The following is an 18,035-nucleotide window of genomic DNA, read 5'->3' as shown; positions in this document are numbered from 1 at the left end:
AAAATCTCAAAAACATTCTTTTGTTAAATCCTTTTGTTACACAAGTGTCTACACACTTTTTTTTTTTTTTTTTTTTTGGGTAAAGGGTTACCCCGGTGATTTTATATATTCACAAGCAGATAAACCAAGTAGTGGGGGAACATCCACACTAGTTCACTCAAGAGACATGCCTCAAGAGCGTAAACCACAGCAAAACAACAAAAAAACTAAATACAACTCGACTAGACTATCATCTAGAAATAAAACAAAACACAAAAGCCAGCTTTAATCAGCCTCCATCATCGATCACAGCAGCATCCTCGATCCCCCATTTCCCAAGCAAAGACTTTACATTTGCACACGGTTTGAACTTCACGCCCATCAGCTTATATCGAACAGTCTTTAAGATTACTTCGCAGATTGCTTCCGGTGGGCGAGTTTGATTTTTAAAAAGCCTAGCGTTACGTTCTTGCCAAATAGTGTATGCAGTTGCACCTACAAGCAGCCGAGCCACATAAAAAGAAGCCTTCTTCGAGCGGATTCTTGTCATCAACCAGCCGATAATCGAAACCCATTTAGGGTCCACATCAAACATATCTGTCTTGTCACGAACCGACTTCCACACTTGCTCTGAGAACTTACATTCAAAGAAAAGATGGTCATGAGAGTCGACATCAGCATAGCATAAAAGACAGCACATCATATTCATGTTCTTTCTCCTAGAAAAGTCCCACTTTAGAATCTTATCTTGAGTCAAAAGCTTCCGACGCATTATAAGCCACACCAAGAAAGCATGCCTAGGGATACATTGCGGAAACCAAACAATAGAAGTCCAAGTGATTTCCTGCTCCCTAAACCGAATAGTATCCCAAACCGTAGCCGACGAATAATCTGTCATTTTGTCTCCATTCTTCCATAGCAAACGGTCTTGTTTGTTTTGATCCGGCCTAATATGGTCAAGCTGATTAATAGCCGGAAACAAATCCCTCCAACTAGACGGCCATGCCCAAGAGTTATCTCTAAAAATATCCGCAACCATAGCATCCAGACGAAAACCTGCATTAGAAATAACTCTAGGCGAAAGAAAAGCTGATAGAGGCCCGAGGTGACACCACGAGTCATACCAGGCTGAAATGGAGGTGCCAGCACCTAACGAGGACCATATATGATCCTTAACCAACGAACGCAATTGGAGAATCTTTCTCCAGGTCCAGCTACATGAGGACGTATCCTTGCAATTCCAAAGACACCGGTTTCTAAGACGATAAGAATATATCCATTGCACCCACAAAGAGTCTCGCTTAATAAGAATACTCCAGATATGAGAGACCATGAGGGCTTTATTAGCATCCCCAAGCCGACGGATCCCGAGACCTCCTTCATATTTAGGAACGCATATAGCTTTCCATGAAACTTTCGCTTTCCCTCTATGAAAAGAACCCTCTTGAGCCCATAAGAAATTTCTCATCTTCGCCTCTATTTCGTTAACAACCCGAGCAGGTAAGATAAAAGCCGAAGCCCAGTATATGTGCATAGACGACAAGACCGAAAGGATTAACTGTAGTCTACCCGCAAAAGATAACATCTTGTTTTTCCAGTTCATAATTCTTTGATCCAATCTTTCAAGGAGCACCCTACAATCTTTAATTCGAAGGCTTGAAGAAATAAGGGGAACCCCTAAATATTTAACAGGCAACAAACCCTCCTCAAACGGCAGGACCTCCAAAATAGCATCTTTCACATGTGAAGAAACATTACAAAAGAACGCTGTACTTTTCTGAGTATTAGGGAGCAAACCTGACATGCTAGAAAACCGCGTGAGAGATTCCACAATGCATTTAGCCGACCGAATATCACCACGAGCAAATAAAAATAAATCGTCCGCAAAACATAGATTTATTATTTTCTGCTTTTCACATTTATTATGGAATCTAAACGAAGAATCCAATTGAGCAGCCCGATTCAAGATGCGAGTCAGAATTTCCATAACAAGAGTGAAGAGGTAAGGGGATAACGGGTCACCCTGTCTTAACCCTCGCTTCCCCTTGAAATAACCATGAGTTTCCCCATTAACACAAATCGAATAGGTGGGAGTGGAAACACATATCATAATCCAATCAATCATCTTCGAATGAAAACCAAAACCAATAAGAACATGCTTGAGAAATCTCCAGTCAACAGTATCATACGCTTTCTGTATGTCGACTTTAAAAGCACATCTAGGAGGACCAATGTTCCTATGATAATTATGCATCAATTCCTGCGTTAGCAAAATATTATCTGAAATTTTCCTTCCTGGCACAAACGCGGATTGGTTAATGCTCACAACCTGATTAAGATAATTCTTTAGACGGTCCGCAATGATTTTACTAATGCATTTGTAAAGAACGTTACAGCAAGCAATAGGACGATAATCCGTGACAGACGACGGAGTAGGCTTCTTCGGAATAAGAACAATTAATGTGTTATTAAGCTCTCTAAGAAGTTTACCATAGCTGAAAAAATCCATGATTGCCTTCGACACATCCGGGCCAATAATCTGCCATGCATGCTTATAAAACGCTGCCGTATAACCATCCGGGCCCGGCGCTTTATCATTTCCAATGGAGAACATCGCCATTTTTACCTCTTCGTTAGTAATCGGTCGAACCATATGATTAGAATCGTCACTACGAAGCCTTTTATCAAAAAGATCCTGAGTAGGTTGCAAACTCATATTCTCTTTCCGACCAAGAAAATTCTCATAATGATGAACTAAAACCTTCGGGACATCCTCACCCTGAAATAAGACTCCTTGAGAGTTAGAAATAGCATCAATTCGGGTCATGTGGTTTCTAGTCTTCAACGAAGCATGGAAGAACTTTGTATTCGCGTCGCCTGCATTCAACCATTCCACCTTAGATTTCTGTTTCAAAAACCGTTCCTCATCTAAACAAGCAACCTGGAGATCAGCTGATACTTTCGCTTCCTTGAGCCGAAGATCCGCACTCATCGGATTTTTATCAATATCCATCTGAATCGAGTCCAAGTCCCTACGAATAGATTCAACTTTCTTATGCAAATTCCCTTGTTTAAATAATAAACTCCGAAGAGGCGATTTTAATAACCTGAGTTTCTTTACCACTTGAAACTGAAAAACCCCATCAACATGGGTATCCCAAGCATTCTTAACACATTCCTGGAAACCCGGTTTAAAGACTAAGAAATTAGCAAATTTGAACGATCTAGGTTTCGGTTTTCCAGAGGTAGGAATGCTAACCAGACACGGGCAATGATCAGAAAGTCTATATGGATGAAACAAAGCAACCGAATTCGGAAATTCAGACACAAACGAGTTATTGCCCATAACTCTATCAATTTTCTTTAGCACACCTACACCATTTTTAGGCTTCTGAGTCCACGTAAAATGACAGCCCGATTTATTGATATCAAAAACCTCAATCTCCGTAACACATTCTTGAAAATCTCGCATACCAATCGAAATAGAAGATGAACCCATAGAATGATCTTCTAAGTTAAGAGCCGAGTTAAAATCACCCATGATTATCCAAGGCTTATCGCCTATTAGAGCTTTATGTAACGATAATTGATGCCATACCTCTCTACGTTTTACATAATAGTTCGCAGCATATACAACCGAACAAAATAACACCTTTTTATCCAGCTTAAATATAAGCTGAAAATGCATAATTTGATCAGTTTGGGCTATCACGAAGACATCAAACATGTCCGAATTCCACCCGGCAATTATTCTCGTCCCTTTATCACAACAGCTACCATTCGAAGTCCAATCCCAACGATTAAAAACCGACTTACAAACTTTAGCAAGATTACCAACATCAACATGAGATTCTAAAATAGCACAAAACGAAAGATTACTATCCTTGAGAATTTGACGAACCTCTTTTTGTTTAAGCGGGCGATTCAACCCCCTTATATTCCATGCAGCAAGACTAACCATTGGAAACCCCAACAGAAGGAGTGCTTGCCCCTTTAACATTTTGAGTCCCTTCCATTAAAAAGTCATCTGTTTCATTGTAAACTTCAACAACCTCTTCATCATCCGATTCCTCTTGATCACCAATCCCACTTTTACTGCTCTGGCCTCTTTCTACATGTCTCTCATTCAGAACCGCAAACGGATTAGAAGAAAGAAAACTAGAAGACGTCACCTGGCCGTTCGACTCATCTTTACGTTTCGTAATGACGGGACGATATTCAAACTTTGGCTTTTGCTTGTTAACCGGAAAACCTCCTTTCCTAGCCGTTTTCTTATTTGGCACGTCCATATACCCGTCATCATCAACTTTCGGAATTTCTTTCCCTTTTCGACTTCCTTGATTCGGTGGCATACGGTCTTGCTTACCATGATCAGCCTTTTTCCTTGGCATCTTTGGACACGACCCATTATCATGCCCAAAAACGCAACAAGAGGAACATCTAAGCGGGCTCCATTCATATTCCACATACATAGTTTCCTTCGTAAAAGAATCTCCTTCCATCTCTGGAATAGCCAAAGTAATTTCCTCTTTAAATTCCTTATCCGCGGATATTTCTATCAATGCTCTAGCGTAGCTACTCCTTCCCCATGATTCCATACACATTGAAGATGTGTAAGAATCAAGCAGTTTAGGTTCACCAATAGCCGTAGCTATCATGCTAAGACCATCCTCCGTATAGGCAGCAATGGGAACTTCATGTATTTTAACCCAGACTTGGACTTTCTTTACCTCTTTTTTCTCAAGTTTGACATTAGGCGTCCATTCATGAAGAAACATAGGTTGTGACCGAATAATCCAAGGGCCTGAAGCAAGAGCATCCCGCATACCTTTCTGATCCGAAAACTTAAAAAAGAAGAAACCGTTAGCGTTCATCATCGTTTTCTGAATCCCAAACCTTTTCCAATTGTTTTTGACATAATATTCAACGACCGGGTATGCTACCCGATCACCCAGAAAATACCCATACAACGTATTAGACAACTTTTGTTGGACCACTCGAACAGATTCCTTTGGGAGCACAACATCACATCCCTCATGTTGAGTTGTACAAGCTAGAGCACGAAAGTTCACCTTTTTCTCTTGTTTCAGAACTGATTCTGCATAAGATAACGGTTTCAAGTTTGAACTTGACAACTCTTCAATACCGCTCACTAGCTCTGCGGCTGGAAAGATAGATGGAATACTTCCACCAGCCTCCGATTCTTGATTTAAAAACTCCTGAAAGTTTTCACCATCTTGTATCGTCTCAAAGAAACCCTCCCTGTCCGGTGAAGATTCCTTGACATTAACGTCAACAGGAACCGGAACAGAAATCTTTTCAAGTTCATCTATGACATTGATCGGTTTATTTCCAGCATTCGGTTTAAACACTCCTCTACGTGCAAGCTTCGGATTGCCATCAATACCTCCACGACTACCACCACTCTTAGCAGCTAGCGGAGGCTTACCACGATCAGGCTGAACATCAGACTTCTTACGGGAATCCATCCTGACTTTGAAAATCTTCTCTCTCAAATCTAACGAAAAACTCAGAAAACCATGCACTACAAGAAAGCCGACAAAAGCATGCAAGCTAAAACCCTAATTCTAGTAAACCGTATTCCATGCAGCCGTTCATAACATATAGTGTATTGGGTTATTCAAAATCCTGATCAGATCGATAAACCAAACAAACTATATACCACAATTGACTCACACAAGAACCACGGCGGCGATTAAACAGAAAACGAAAAACAACCCTAGATGACAATCGGTCAAAACTGCTAACTAGTTCGTTATAGGGGTTGATTGAATCCCTAATCACAGACTGTTATACAGAGAATTACGATAGAAATCTGAAGGTTCATGATGATGATCAAAAAAATCGCCAACTAGAGAGAGAGCATTAGGGTTTTTACAAGTTTCCTCCTTAGTTAAGCATGTTCTAACATGCTTTGTCTACACACTTGTTTGTTCACAAAAACACCTTTGTTTCAAGAAAGATCCAGCTTCTAAACATGATTTCGTTTTACGCTTGGTTCTTCGAAAATACCACTTGTAGATCTTTAGATCTACTAGTTTAGAACTTCATTTTACAAGAAAAATCACTTTTACACAAGTTCATGTTCATAAGTAGTAGTGTTCATCATCTAATCACTTTCATACTTTAACATACACTAGTTTATGTTCCATGAACATGACGTAGTCGGGTTAGATGACGATCCGAACTACTACTAGCATCAAACAACATAAAAGAATCATAACAAAACAAGATTTAAGAGTTTTACACTAACATTTACTCATTAACCACTATGTTCATCATTTTTACTAGACTTTAAGTTTTGTTCTTGAGTGTATATGATTTTTATCCGACAAATCTCTTATTAACCACTTTAGACAAGATCAAGAGAGTGTTTAGAGTCACTTACAACTAGCTCAAGGCTAGGGAAGAATCTAGGCGAAAAAATAGGTGGATAATAGCGTCGTAGAGAGGTCCTTGTGATTCCGCAAGCACCGAGCCTCCTTGCGTGATCACCTTCACCCTTAGGTGCCCTTGGAAGGATTGAAGAAGTTTGAAAAATAATGGTGGTGTGTATGTATGGTTTCGGTCGAAGTCAACAATGGGGGAAAGAGAGAGTGCCAACTTTGCTTTTGTGTTTGAATGAAAATGGAATGCTTGGTCTCATGGTCTTAATTATAACCCAATTTAGAGTATTAACCACTAAATAATGTGTCACTTAGATATTTGACAATGACAATATAATAATCAAGAAAGGGATGTGTGTGTTCCCTTGGAGGAAACCGATCGGATTCATGGGGGGTATTTAGTTTGATTTTAACTAAATGGTTAGTGCTAGTTTATTTTGTTAGGAATTTAATTTAGTGTATTATGTGTGTTGTAAATTATAACGGGTGTTAGGGTATTCGGGTACCCTAACTAGCTCAGAAAAAGAAAAACAATGTCAATAACAATATTTTATGTCCCGGGTTAAGTCCGGTTGTTCGGTTGGATACTGTTATGTTAAAGTGCTTAATAAGCATTTTAAGTGTCTATATTATTATTTTTGGTGACACAAAGAATTCCCGACACTTTGGAAAGTGTCTAGTATTATTTTCCCATGTTTTTACACTATATTGGTTAGCTTAAATGCTGAATTTTGTGGTAAAGTGCAGGATTTTGTGTTTACAACATGTTTTAGGCACATCCGGTCACCATAACTATCCCCTAGTGACGCAGTACTACAACCCTCATTTCCATACACTCTCTACTAGTGTAGTGATCTATTCCCGGCTCATATTCGCCTTAGAGGCAGTGTCTGCCTGGTGCTGGCTATGTCAGCATGTTTACTGGGTTATCCGTTCATTGTGCTACTGTGCTTTTGTGCATCAAGTTTGTCAGTAAAGTTCTGTATGTAAATAATGGAGCGACAGTTAATAAAGTATGATGCAAGTATGTGTATGTATCAGTATTCAAGTAGCAGTTTATCCACAATTGTAAGCAAGCACAATAATTAAGCATTAATTAAATATTAATTAATTCGTACAGATACCTGCTTTGGTGAGGGTTGTCACATTAACAAGTGGAATGCGCTTGCGTTTGAGCCATTTGACTTCACGTTTCATTATTTCCACAGGCTTCTCAACGAAGTGCATCGTGTCATCAACACGAATTTCATCAAGTGGTATGTGGAGGTTTTCATCAGCTAAACAATTTTTATGATTGGACACGTGGAAGGTTGGATGAACATTTCCAAGTTCAGGAGGTTACTCAAGTCTGTAGGCTACCTTTCCGATTCGTTCGACGATCATGAACGGTCCAACATATCTAGGTGCAAGTTTTCCTTTCTGTACAAATCTAATCACAACTTTCCAAGGTGAAACCTTGAGTAGAATGTGATCACCGATTTAAAATTCCAAGGGCTTGCGTCGTTTATCCGCGTAACTCTTTTGACGGCTTCTAGCTGTCTGAAGGTTATCGCGAACTTTCTTAACCTTATCTGTACTCTCTAGAATGAGCTCAGGTCCAGTAAGCTGAGCTTCACCGATCTCATTCCAGCAGACTGGTGAACGACATTTTCGACCGTATAAAGCCTCAAAAGGAGCCATGTTGATGCTAGAGTGATAACTATTATTGTACGAGAATTCAATCAATGGAAGATACGAATCCCAACTACCACCAAAATCAATCACACAAGCTCTAAGCATATCCTCCAATGTTTGGATTGTTCTTTCAGATTGACCATCTGATTGCGGATGATAAGCTGTGCTCAAATTAAGTTGGGTTCCAATAGCAGATTGCATGATCCTCCAAAAGTGAGATGAGAATCGAGCATCTCTATCAGATATAATGTTTAAAGGAACGCCATGACGAGATATAATCTCATCCACATAGATTTTTTGCAACCTTGTCAGCAGATAGATCCTCACGGATCGGCAAGAAATGCACTGATTTTGTAAGAGGATCAACAACTACCCAAATGGCATCATGACCTTTCTTAGTGCGTGGAAGTTTGGTAATAAGATCCATAGTAATGTTTTCCCATTTCCAAACTGGAATCTCTGGTTTATCCAATAAACCAGAGGGATGTTGATGTTCAGCCTTAACCTTAAGACAAGTAAGGCATTTGGATACATATAAGGCAATGTCTTTCTTCATACCCGGCCACCAATACTGGGTTCGAAGATCCTTATACATTTTGTCTGCACCAGGATGAATTGAATAATGAGACTTCATCCATTAGCAAGGTGCGAAGATTGTCTTGACTTGGGACCCACAAACGGTCCATGAAATAATACAATCCATTGTCCTTCAGTTCAAGATCAGGCTTAATATGACATGGTAATTCTTTACCCATCAAGCCTTGTGAAACACAAGTATGTTGAGCCTGAGAAATGCGGGTTTGAATATCAGATCGAACTTGAACACAGTGAAGCTTGACACGCTCTTTACGACTCAATGCGTTGACCACGACATTCGCCTTACCAGGATGGTAGCGAATTTCACAATCGTAGTCGTTTAGAAGTTCAACCCAACGTCGTTGCCTCATATTAAGTTCTTTCTAATTGAAAATTTGCTGCAGACTTTTGTGGTCAGTGAAAACCACACATTTTGTACCATACAGATAGTGTCTCCAGATTTTGAGAGCGAATACAACTGCACCTAACTCAAGATCATGAGTCGTGTAGTTCTTCTCGTGAATCTTCAACTGCCTTGATGCATAAGCTATGACTTTCTTCCTGTGACAAGCCGCATAATTACAGGTACTGTACAAATTAATTAACCCTAATTATGTGCTTAATGACTGTGCTTGATTACATCTGACGCTTTAAACTGCTTACTGATTTATGCCATATACATACATGTGCATTCTTTACATACAGTCACTCCATTTATTTCATACAGACTCTTAGTGACAAACCTGATGCACAACGCACAGTTAGCACAGTAAACGGATAACTCAGACACGTGCTGACAATGCTAGCACTTAGACAGATACTATTTTTAGGCCAGTATGGGCCAGAGATAAAACACTACACGAGTATGGAGTGTAGGGACGTGAGAACCATAAGACTATGTCACTAGGTGATAGTTTGAGTGCCGGAAAGTGCCTAAAACTCATTTTAAATACAGAATTCTGCAATTTCTGTAATAATTCAGCTTTTAACACACTCATATTATACAGAGTATTGACTAAATGGTCCTGAACGCTTTCCTAAGTGTTGGAATTAAATTCGTTACAAAAAGATGCACAAAAGACGCTATACGGTACAATTAAATGCTTTAACGGAACGATGCGTAACCGAACAACCAGACATTACCCGGGACACCAAAATATTGTCAGAAATATTATTTTATCATTCTTAATTAATTACGGTCACAAAAACCCCCCATACACTATATAAACATGACATACACCCACTATTCTTGATAATACCCTTAACCTTCTAATTTAATACCTATTAGTTAACAAAAATTTTCACTTTACCCCCCCCCCCCAAACCGAAAATCTGCCATGATCACTTAAAATATTGTGTTTAGATTGTTGTAAAGATAATCTTTAATTCTATTGGCCAAGAATATTGAGTATGATGACCCTAGATTCTAGAATGCTCATAGTTCCAAGAAACTCATCATCACCATCAAGCTCTTCACTCAACCTCACCCCCTCCGCTTATTTTCGGCTCCCCCTTCCCCCCATAACTGAAAATCATCACCACCATCACTTACACACTTTCATCTTCTTCCTACAAGCTCTCATTTCAAGCTTTGAAGTTCCTCCATAGAAGTGCAAGTTGAAGAGCTCTCAAGAGGGCCTTGTTCAAGTCTTTACCACCATCTTTCCTCTTCATCTTTGTTTTAGATTTTTCACCCTAGCCTTGTGCTAGTAGTAAGTCCCTTCACACCCTTATTCCATCTTGTTCCTTGTTATATTTTGTTTAATGTTCATGGCACACAAAAGCTAAAACACAAAAAAATATGAACATGAAATTCTGCATAAAAACCATATATAAAAGGTTTGTATGAAGTTGAAATCTGGTTGGTTTAGAGTTGGTTAAAGCATGATTGAGGTTTGAACATTAAATCATCGATAAACCATGTTTAGGACCTTTGTTGATGCGTTTTTAGTAACTTTTACGTTGCAAACAGCAAGCTGATTTGTATTTCCAGCCAACTTCAACAGGCTGTAACTGGACCGTTTTAAATCGAAAAACTGATTTTCTAAAGTCTAAAATATGCATTTTTGAATAATCAAACAAATGGCACTGGAATCGTAATTTTTCGAGGTCGTTTACTATTTTTAAGGGACTGTTTTTGGACAGCAGCTCAAGCTGCATTTTTACTGCAGAAAAAGTGTGTCGTATTCAAAATCATAACTTGAAACCTGAGTAAAATCGACTCATGGAATTTTTACAGTAGTTGGTCACCGTTGTCACGATGACCCTCCAACTGGAATTCGTCAATCGGACTTGCGGTTAATTTTTAGTGAATTATTCCGTAAACTGCAATTAGAAAGTAACAAATCTGATTGCAGTCGGGTAAATAAATTTCTATAAAATATTGGTAACGAACTAGACTCTGATATTTTTACACAATAAAATTTGGATCGTATGAGTCATTTTGTAAAAATTTAGGAATTTTTGGAAAAGGTTAACTATTTTATAAAAATCCTCGAAAACAGTAAGTAATGCTTTGTACGTTTATATGTCGGTTTGATTATTGAAAATGAATTACGGATATGTGTAAAAGAAAATGATATGCTAATTAAGCATGGACACCTCCGTTTACAAAGGAGACTATGGCGAAATTTTCTGAAAATCCGAACACTTAGTAAAATATTCGAGAAATATAGATACGAAATAGTTGTCTAACTATTTTTCTAAGAGCGATAGTTAAATTAAAATAATTATTATTATTATTTTAACAAAATAATACCAAAGTGACATAACTCAAAACAACAATCTCTAAGCCAAGGCACGACCCGTTCGTCTAATAGACATTAGTACGTTGTAGGTTGTCGTGTAGCGGAAAGAGTTAAGATTCGAGTCAAGACGCACTACGGTGAGTTCATGACCCCCTATTCCTTTACTATTTTCGGTTTTATACTTCGGGGGTGGAATACATGTTTACAAGTTATTTCAGACATTTTATACATGGTATTGTTAGCTTAAGGAGGGTTTTTATTACGCGATCAAGTAAGTGGTGGGCATGACACTTAAGGCCATTAATCCTCATCGTAGGACCACGGGACACGAGTGATAGATCTATTTGGGTGTAGCGAGCCCACACCCATGAGGCTGGGGGCCCATAGTGGTGACTATGTCTTCATACCGGAGACAAATTTGCTAGGTTTGAGTCTTCTTACATCATTCACATATACTATTGGCTTTGCAACCCAATGGTGATCAGTTTTTCCTTATTGCTACATACCAGGGACTATTTTTATTTACAGACATATTAAACGGTTTATACACACAGACTTACACATGAACTCGCTCAACTTTTTGTTGACTTTTTAAACTACATGTATTTCAGGGAATTAATTTGGATCTGGCAAGTGTTGCATGTTAGACAAGCTGCGTACTTAATAAGGATGTCATCCAGAGTTGTAGGGTTTGGGAAGTGCAACTCCTTCCTGGACGAGTTGCATGTCTCTTATCCTTGTGTTATTGGTAGTCTTTTGTCGAGTCTTATGAACTCATTTTAAACAAGTCATGGTTTGTAACGTATCCAGTGGTTGATGTTTTTAAAAGACAATATGTTATGCATTTTCTAAACTACTTTAATGGATGAACATCTTACATTTTTATCATATAGCATTGTTGTGATTGTTGCGATGGTATTAAGAAGTCACACCAAATAAACCCACGCTTCCGCAAAAGCCAGGGGGTGTGACAGTTTGGTATCAGAGCCTCGATCATAGCAAACTAGGATTCCTTCTCGACTCTAGACTATGATCACTAGGGCTCTCACGAAAATGTTTTCAAACGTTTTTACATTTGCATACACTAAAAGTCCAGATCCAGGGCACAAACATTTTTACAAACAACAGGGCACAAATACACTTTTCAAAATCTTTGTATCAGTCTTAGAGACTGAGGGAGGTTTCAGTCTTAGAGACTGAGGGATTCAATCTTAGAGATTGGGGAAGTTTAGCCTTAGAGGCTGGGGGAAATTTGAGTCTTAGAGACTGGGAGGTTGGTCTTAGAGGCCAAGGAGTTAGTCTGAGAGACTAGGGAATTCAGTCTTAGAGATTGGGTTGGATAGCCTTGGGAAGACTAGGATGTATACATGATTTCCTTGTTATTTGTTTACATGCTTGCCTTATTTGTGTGCATATGTTGTGGTTGTGTTACAGACACCATGGCATCATCTGGTAGTGGAGTATCCAACGCGAGTGACCCGATGGCCTTCACCTCTGATGACGAGATGGCCACCGACTCGGGAGTTTACACCTTAGACACCACGAGCACCGATGAAGACGATTTTCAGCCTTTTGCCCTACCGATCTTTGGAGACGACGCACCCCTAGCTGATGGCCCACCAGGAGAGGACCTACCCCTTGTTCCAATCCCTCCCCTCTCCCCTTCGCTGCAGTTCCCTTTGAGGAACAACCTCTCGACGCGTTACCCGATGGCGACATCGACCTACTCATCGAGGGTCCCCCGGAGGGAGACCATGATGATGGGGCCCCGGTAGAGGACAGTGTTCCGCTTGATGATATCCCAGTTGTTGATCCCATTGTTCCCATGGTTGAACTTCCTGATATGGTGGTTCATTCTGATTCGTCCGCCTGTGGTTCTTTTGAGTCGATAGCTTCCTTTGTCCCACCGTTGGGATTCGGTTACATTCCTTGTGTTGACGGTGATGAGGAGATGGAGTTGGAGCAGCCTGCTGAGGCTCCTGTTCATCCAGATGATCCGATTCCTGTTGTGCATGCTGATCATCAGCCCGCTCAAGTCGTTTCCGAGCCCGTTCTTGCCATTGACCCCGTTCCTGTCATTGATGCGCCCGTTGTTGCACCACCAGCCGTTGAGATCCCAGATGTAGCACCCATACCCGATCCCATGGCTATCTTTGATGACCTTGCACCATTTGCTACCCACATTGACCCGAGATACGCTAACACCAGCAATGGGTGGATTGAGGAGGATGACTACCCTTCGTATGTAGTCCCAGTGACTCCCCCTACCGTACCTATTTCTGCACCCCTTGATATTCCGGTATTTCCTCCACCCACATCTGATACCCATTGTACCGACCTTCCGATCACTTTCCTTCAGGACATTCCTTCGCCCCAACCTGGGGAGGGATCGTCGAGTCAGCCTTTCGGCCACACCCCATTCATGCCAGGGGATAGCCAGTTCTTACCACAGATCCCTTATCCAGATTTTGTTCCACCCGTGTCATCTACTGCACCTTTCGTGACCCAGTTTCCCCATACCACTTCACAGGTTGCAGTTACCCCACGCACCATATTTCCGGTTTCAGCCCCGAGGGGTGAGCCATTTCTATGGTCATCACCCCATTTCATACCAGTGTCCGACCCTTATCATCCCTTCCATGTCGGATACTTTATAGAGGACACGCTCACGTCACTGCAGTTACAGCAGGACGCCTTGAGGCGATATGTCCAGGAGTTGGGGAGAGCTCCACATCCCCCATGCCCTTGCCAGACTCTGTCTACAGCACCTCACACTCCTTTTGCATCAGCCCATGATTCAGATGTTCGTTTCCTCCCTCTCAATCAACAGGTTGCCTTCGTGTTGCGTTTTGCCTATGAACTTGAGGAGGACTTGGTGCAGTTGCGCCGATTGATTTTCTCTCGTTTTCCGCCTCCTCCGCCGCCATCGGCATAACCACTTTTGATTTATTGCAGGTATTGACTATTTTGACGAGAAGACAGCGACCGAGCCAGACTTACAGCATTTTTGAAGACCACTTTTGACATCATATGGATATTCGATTTTGTCAGTTGTATTTGGTTAGACATTTTAAGGCAAGGGCATTGTGACCCTTAGCCTCTTGGGTTGTATGGTACTTTTTGGGAAAACTTACAAACGTTGTATTGTGGTTTATTTATATGAAAGCTCAGTCGCAGTATTCTCATTACATGTTTTGTTAAAATTATTGGTGTTGTGGTTATGACATGAGATGTTATGTGAATGATGAATGTTACTATGTATACGTATGATTATTATACTTACTATGACCTGACCAATATGGAACATCCTCTAGAAAATGCCTGCACAACGCGATGCACGCATGCCGACTAACCAGGCAGAACTGCAAGGAATCATCGCTGCCGCAATTGCGCAATATGCTGCTTCTCAAGGAGACTCAAGCGGAAACATTTCGAACAACAACAACAACCCTCCGAATGGGTGTACTTTCAAGCAATTCTTAGATTGCAAGTCGCAAAACTTTGATGGCACTAGAGGTGCCGTGGTTTTACCCGTTGGACTGAAAAGACGGAGACGACAATAAGAATGAGCAAATGTGCACCGGGACAACAAGTTACATACATCTCTGGGCTCTTTACTGATGGTGCCCTATCATCGTGGAATCTCCAAGTTCAAACCTTAGGAGAGGCTGCAGCGTACGCCATGACTTGGGCTGAATTGAAAGAGCTGATGTGCAAGAAGTATTGCTACAGGGCTGAGATCCAGAGATTGGAAACCGAATTTTGGAACCTAAGGATGGAAGGTCCAAAAATCGCTGAGTATGTTCAAAGGTTCCATGATCTGTCCCATGTGGTGCCGTATATGGTCACGCCCGAATTAAAGCGCGTGGAACGTTTTATCTGGGGGTTAGCACCTCAGATTATGAGTATGGTCACAACGTCGAAACCAACAACCATTACTGAAGCCATCGACTTGAGCATCTCGCTGACTGAAGAAGCCATCAGGCTAAACAAGTTTTCAAAGGATGATCAGAAAAAGAAAGAGACTCATGTGGAGTCGTCGGGAGAAAACAAACGCAAGTTTTCCAACTTCAAGCAAGGAACCAGCAGTGGTAGCAAGAGAAGTGAATCAAACACACCGGCCAGGGCCAAGACTGGTGATGAAAACAGAGGAAAGGGTTACATGGGCACTCTGCCCAAGTGTGGTACATGTCAGTTCCATCATCCCGGCCCGTGCCGACTCAGGAAATGCGAATCTTGCGGGAAGACGGGCCATTCAAAGGAGACGTGTTGGGTTGGATCAGGCCAAGCTGGCCAAAGGGGTTACAATAACAACAACTGTGGTAATGGAAACAGGCCGCAAGGAAATAATGGGGGATACGGAAATCGTGGAAATGCCCCGAATCAAGCTAGTAACCGGGGAACAAACGAAAATCGAAACGGAAATGGTAATGGGAATGGCCGAGGGCCAGGATGCTTCAACTGCGGGGACGTTGGGCACTTCAAAAGGGAATGCCCAAAACTAAACCAAGCGCAAGGCCGAGTTATTAACATTGGTGCGAGGGAAGCGCGCCAAGATCCGAATGTTGTCACTGGTACGTTCCCTATAAATCAACGCTATGCATCTGTTCTTATTGATACTGGTGCCGATTATAGTTTCGCATCGTTAGACTTTAAGAATATGCTTGGGTTAGCTGCTAGTAAGTTAGACATTCCGTACTCGATTGAATTGGCGAATGGGAAACTAATCGAAACGAGCGAAGTTATCCGGGGATGCATGATAGAACTGGGAGGACACGAATTTATGATAGACTACTGCCAGTCGAGTTGGGAAGCTTCGACGTAGTAATAGGGATGGATTGGCTGTCTAGCAACAAAGCCGAGGTGGTTTGTCACGAAAAGACCATCCGCATCCCAATGGCCGATGGAGAGACGATTGTAGTTCATGGAGAAAAGCGCGATACGCCATTGAGGATCATTAGCTGCTTGAAAGCTAGGAAGTGTTTGAAGAAAGGATGTGTTGCCTTCTTTTTTTTGGGTAAAGGGTTACCCCGGTGATTCTATTAAAATGCAACCGCAATTAAGTACAAGTAGTGAGGATGTGTTGCCTTCTTGGCACATATTATTGACAAGGAAGCCGCTGAGCCAAAAATCGAAGACATTCCAGTCGTGAAGGAATATCCTGAAGTCTTTCCAGAAGACTTGCCAGGGTTGCCGCCTCCAAGACAAGTCAAATTTCACATTGACTTAGTTCCAGGCGTCGCGCCTGTGGCTAAGGCACCTTATCGACTTGCACCTTCAGAGATGCAAGAGCTATCTACTCAACTCCAAGAGCTGTTAGATAAGGGATTCATCAGACCAAGCTTCTCACCTTGGGGAGCTCCAGTTTTGTTCGTTTAGAAGAAGGATGGTAGCTTTCGTATGTGCATAGACTACCGCGAGCTTAACAAGTTGACTGTTAAGAATAGATATCCTTTGCCAAGGATCGACGACCTGTTCGATCAACTACAAGGTTCAAGTTTTTACTCAAAGATCGATCTACGATCGGGTTATCACCAGTTGAGAATACAAGAGGAAAGTATTCCCAAAACTGCTTTTAGAACTCGATATGGACATTACGAGTTTCTGGTGATGCCGTTTGGGTTGACAAACGCTCCAGCAGTTTTCATGGATTTAATGAACAGAGTCTGCAAGCCGTACCTCGACAAGTTCGTAATCGTATTCATTGATGATATTTTGATCTACTCGAAGACGAAAGAAGAACACGAGCAACACTTGAGAGCTATTCTAGAGCTGCTTAAGAAGGAGAAGTTGTACACTAAGTTCTCGAAATGTGAGTTTTGGTTACGCGAAGTCCAGTTTCTTGGACATGTGGTTAATGGAAATGGAATCCATGTGGATCCCATGAAGATCGAGGCGATCAAGAATTGGGAGTCTCCAAAAACGCCAACCGAGATTCGACAATTCTTAGGTTTGGCTGGGTATTATCGCAGATTCATTGAGGATTTTTCCAAAATTGCTCAACCTCTGACTGCACTCACTCACAAAGACAAGAAGTTTGATTGGAGCGACAAACAAGAAGAAGCGTTTCAGTTGTTGAAAAACAAGCTTTGTGACGCACCGATTTTAGCTCTACCCGAAGGCACGGATGACTTCGTGGTATATTGTGACGCCTCGCGTCAGGGTTTAGGTTGCTTGTTGATGCAGCGACAGAAAGTTATAGCTTATGCTTCGCGCCAGCTGAAGGTTCATGAGAGGAACTACACCACGCATGACTTGGAGTTAGGCGCCGTAGTGTTCGCATTGAAGATCTGGCGACACTATTTGTATGGGACGAGATGTACAATCTTCACTGATCACAAGAGTTTACAGCACATTTTTGATCAAAAGGAACTTAACATGAGACAGAGACGCTGGGTTGAGCTGTTGAACGACTACGACTGTGAAATCAAGTATCACCCATGAAAGGCGAATGTAGTTGCTGACGCCCTAAGTCGAAAAGAAAGGATTAAGCCCATAAGTGTTAGGTCCTTAGAAATGATTGTCCAGACAGACCTCTCGTTGCGCATTCGTGCCGCGCAGAGAGAGGCCTTGAAAGAAAGGAATATCGAAGATGAGTATCTCCGTGGGATGGAGAAGCAGTTAGTGCCAAACAAGGAAGGAACATTGTGTT

General features: G+C 41.4%; 2 protein-coding genes across 2 annotated transcripts; one reads left to right on the top strand and one right to left on the bottom strand.

Annotated features, from left to right (window-relative positions):
- Positions 1 to 268: 268 nt before the first annotated feature.
- Positions 269 to 5,468, bottom strand: LOC110944750. Its single transcript, XM_022186398.1, has 2 exons — positions 3,938 to 5,468; positions 269 to 3,831 (listed from the first exon to the last, which is right to left on the bottom strand). Exons 1-2 carry the CDS (start codon positions 5,466 to 5,468, stop codon positions 269 to 271), a joined length of 5,094 nt encoding a protein of 1,697 aa, XP_022042090.1.
- Positions 5,469 to 13,208: 7,740 nt separating this feature from the next.
- Positions 13,209 to 14,318, top strand: LOC110944749 (SH3 domain-containing protein C23A1.17-like). Its single transcript, XM_022186397.1, has one exon. It carries the CDS (start codon positions 13,209 to 13,211, stop codon positions 14,316 to 14,318), a length of 1,110 nt encoding a protein of 369 aa, XP_022042089.1.
- The last annotated feature ends 3,717 nt before the right edge of the window (positions 14,319 to 18,035 follow it).

This window comes from Helianthus annuus, chromosome 16 (assembly GCF_002127325.2).
Source record: "Helianthus annuus cultivar XRQ/B chromosome 16, HanXRQr2.0-SUNRISE, whole genome shotgun sequence".
Lineage (NCBI taxonomy): Eukaryota > Viridiplantae > Streptophyta > Magnoliopsida > Asterales > Asteraceae > Helianthus > Helianthus annuus.
The sequence above is the reverse complement of the archived record's forward strand: the minus strand, read 5'-3'. Positions and strand labels throughout refer to the sequence as shown.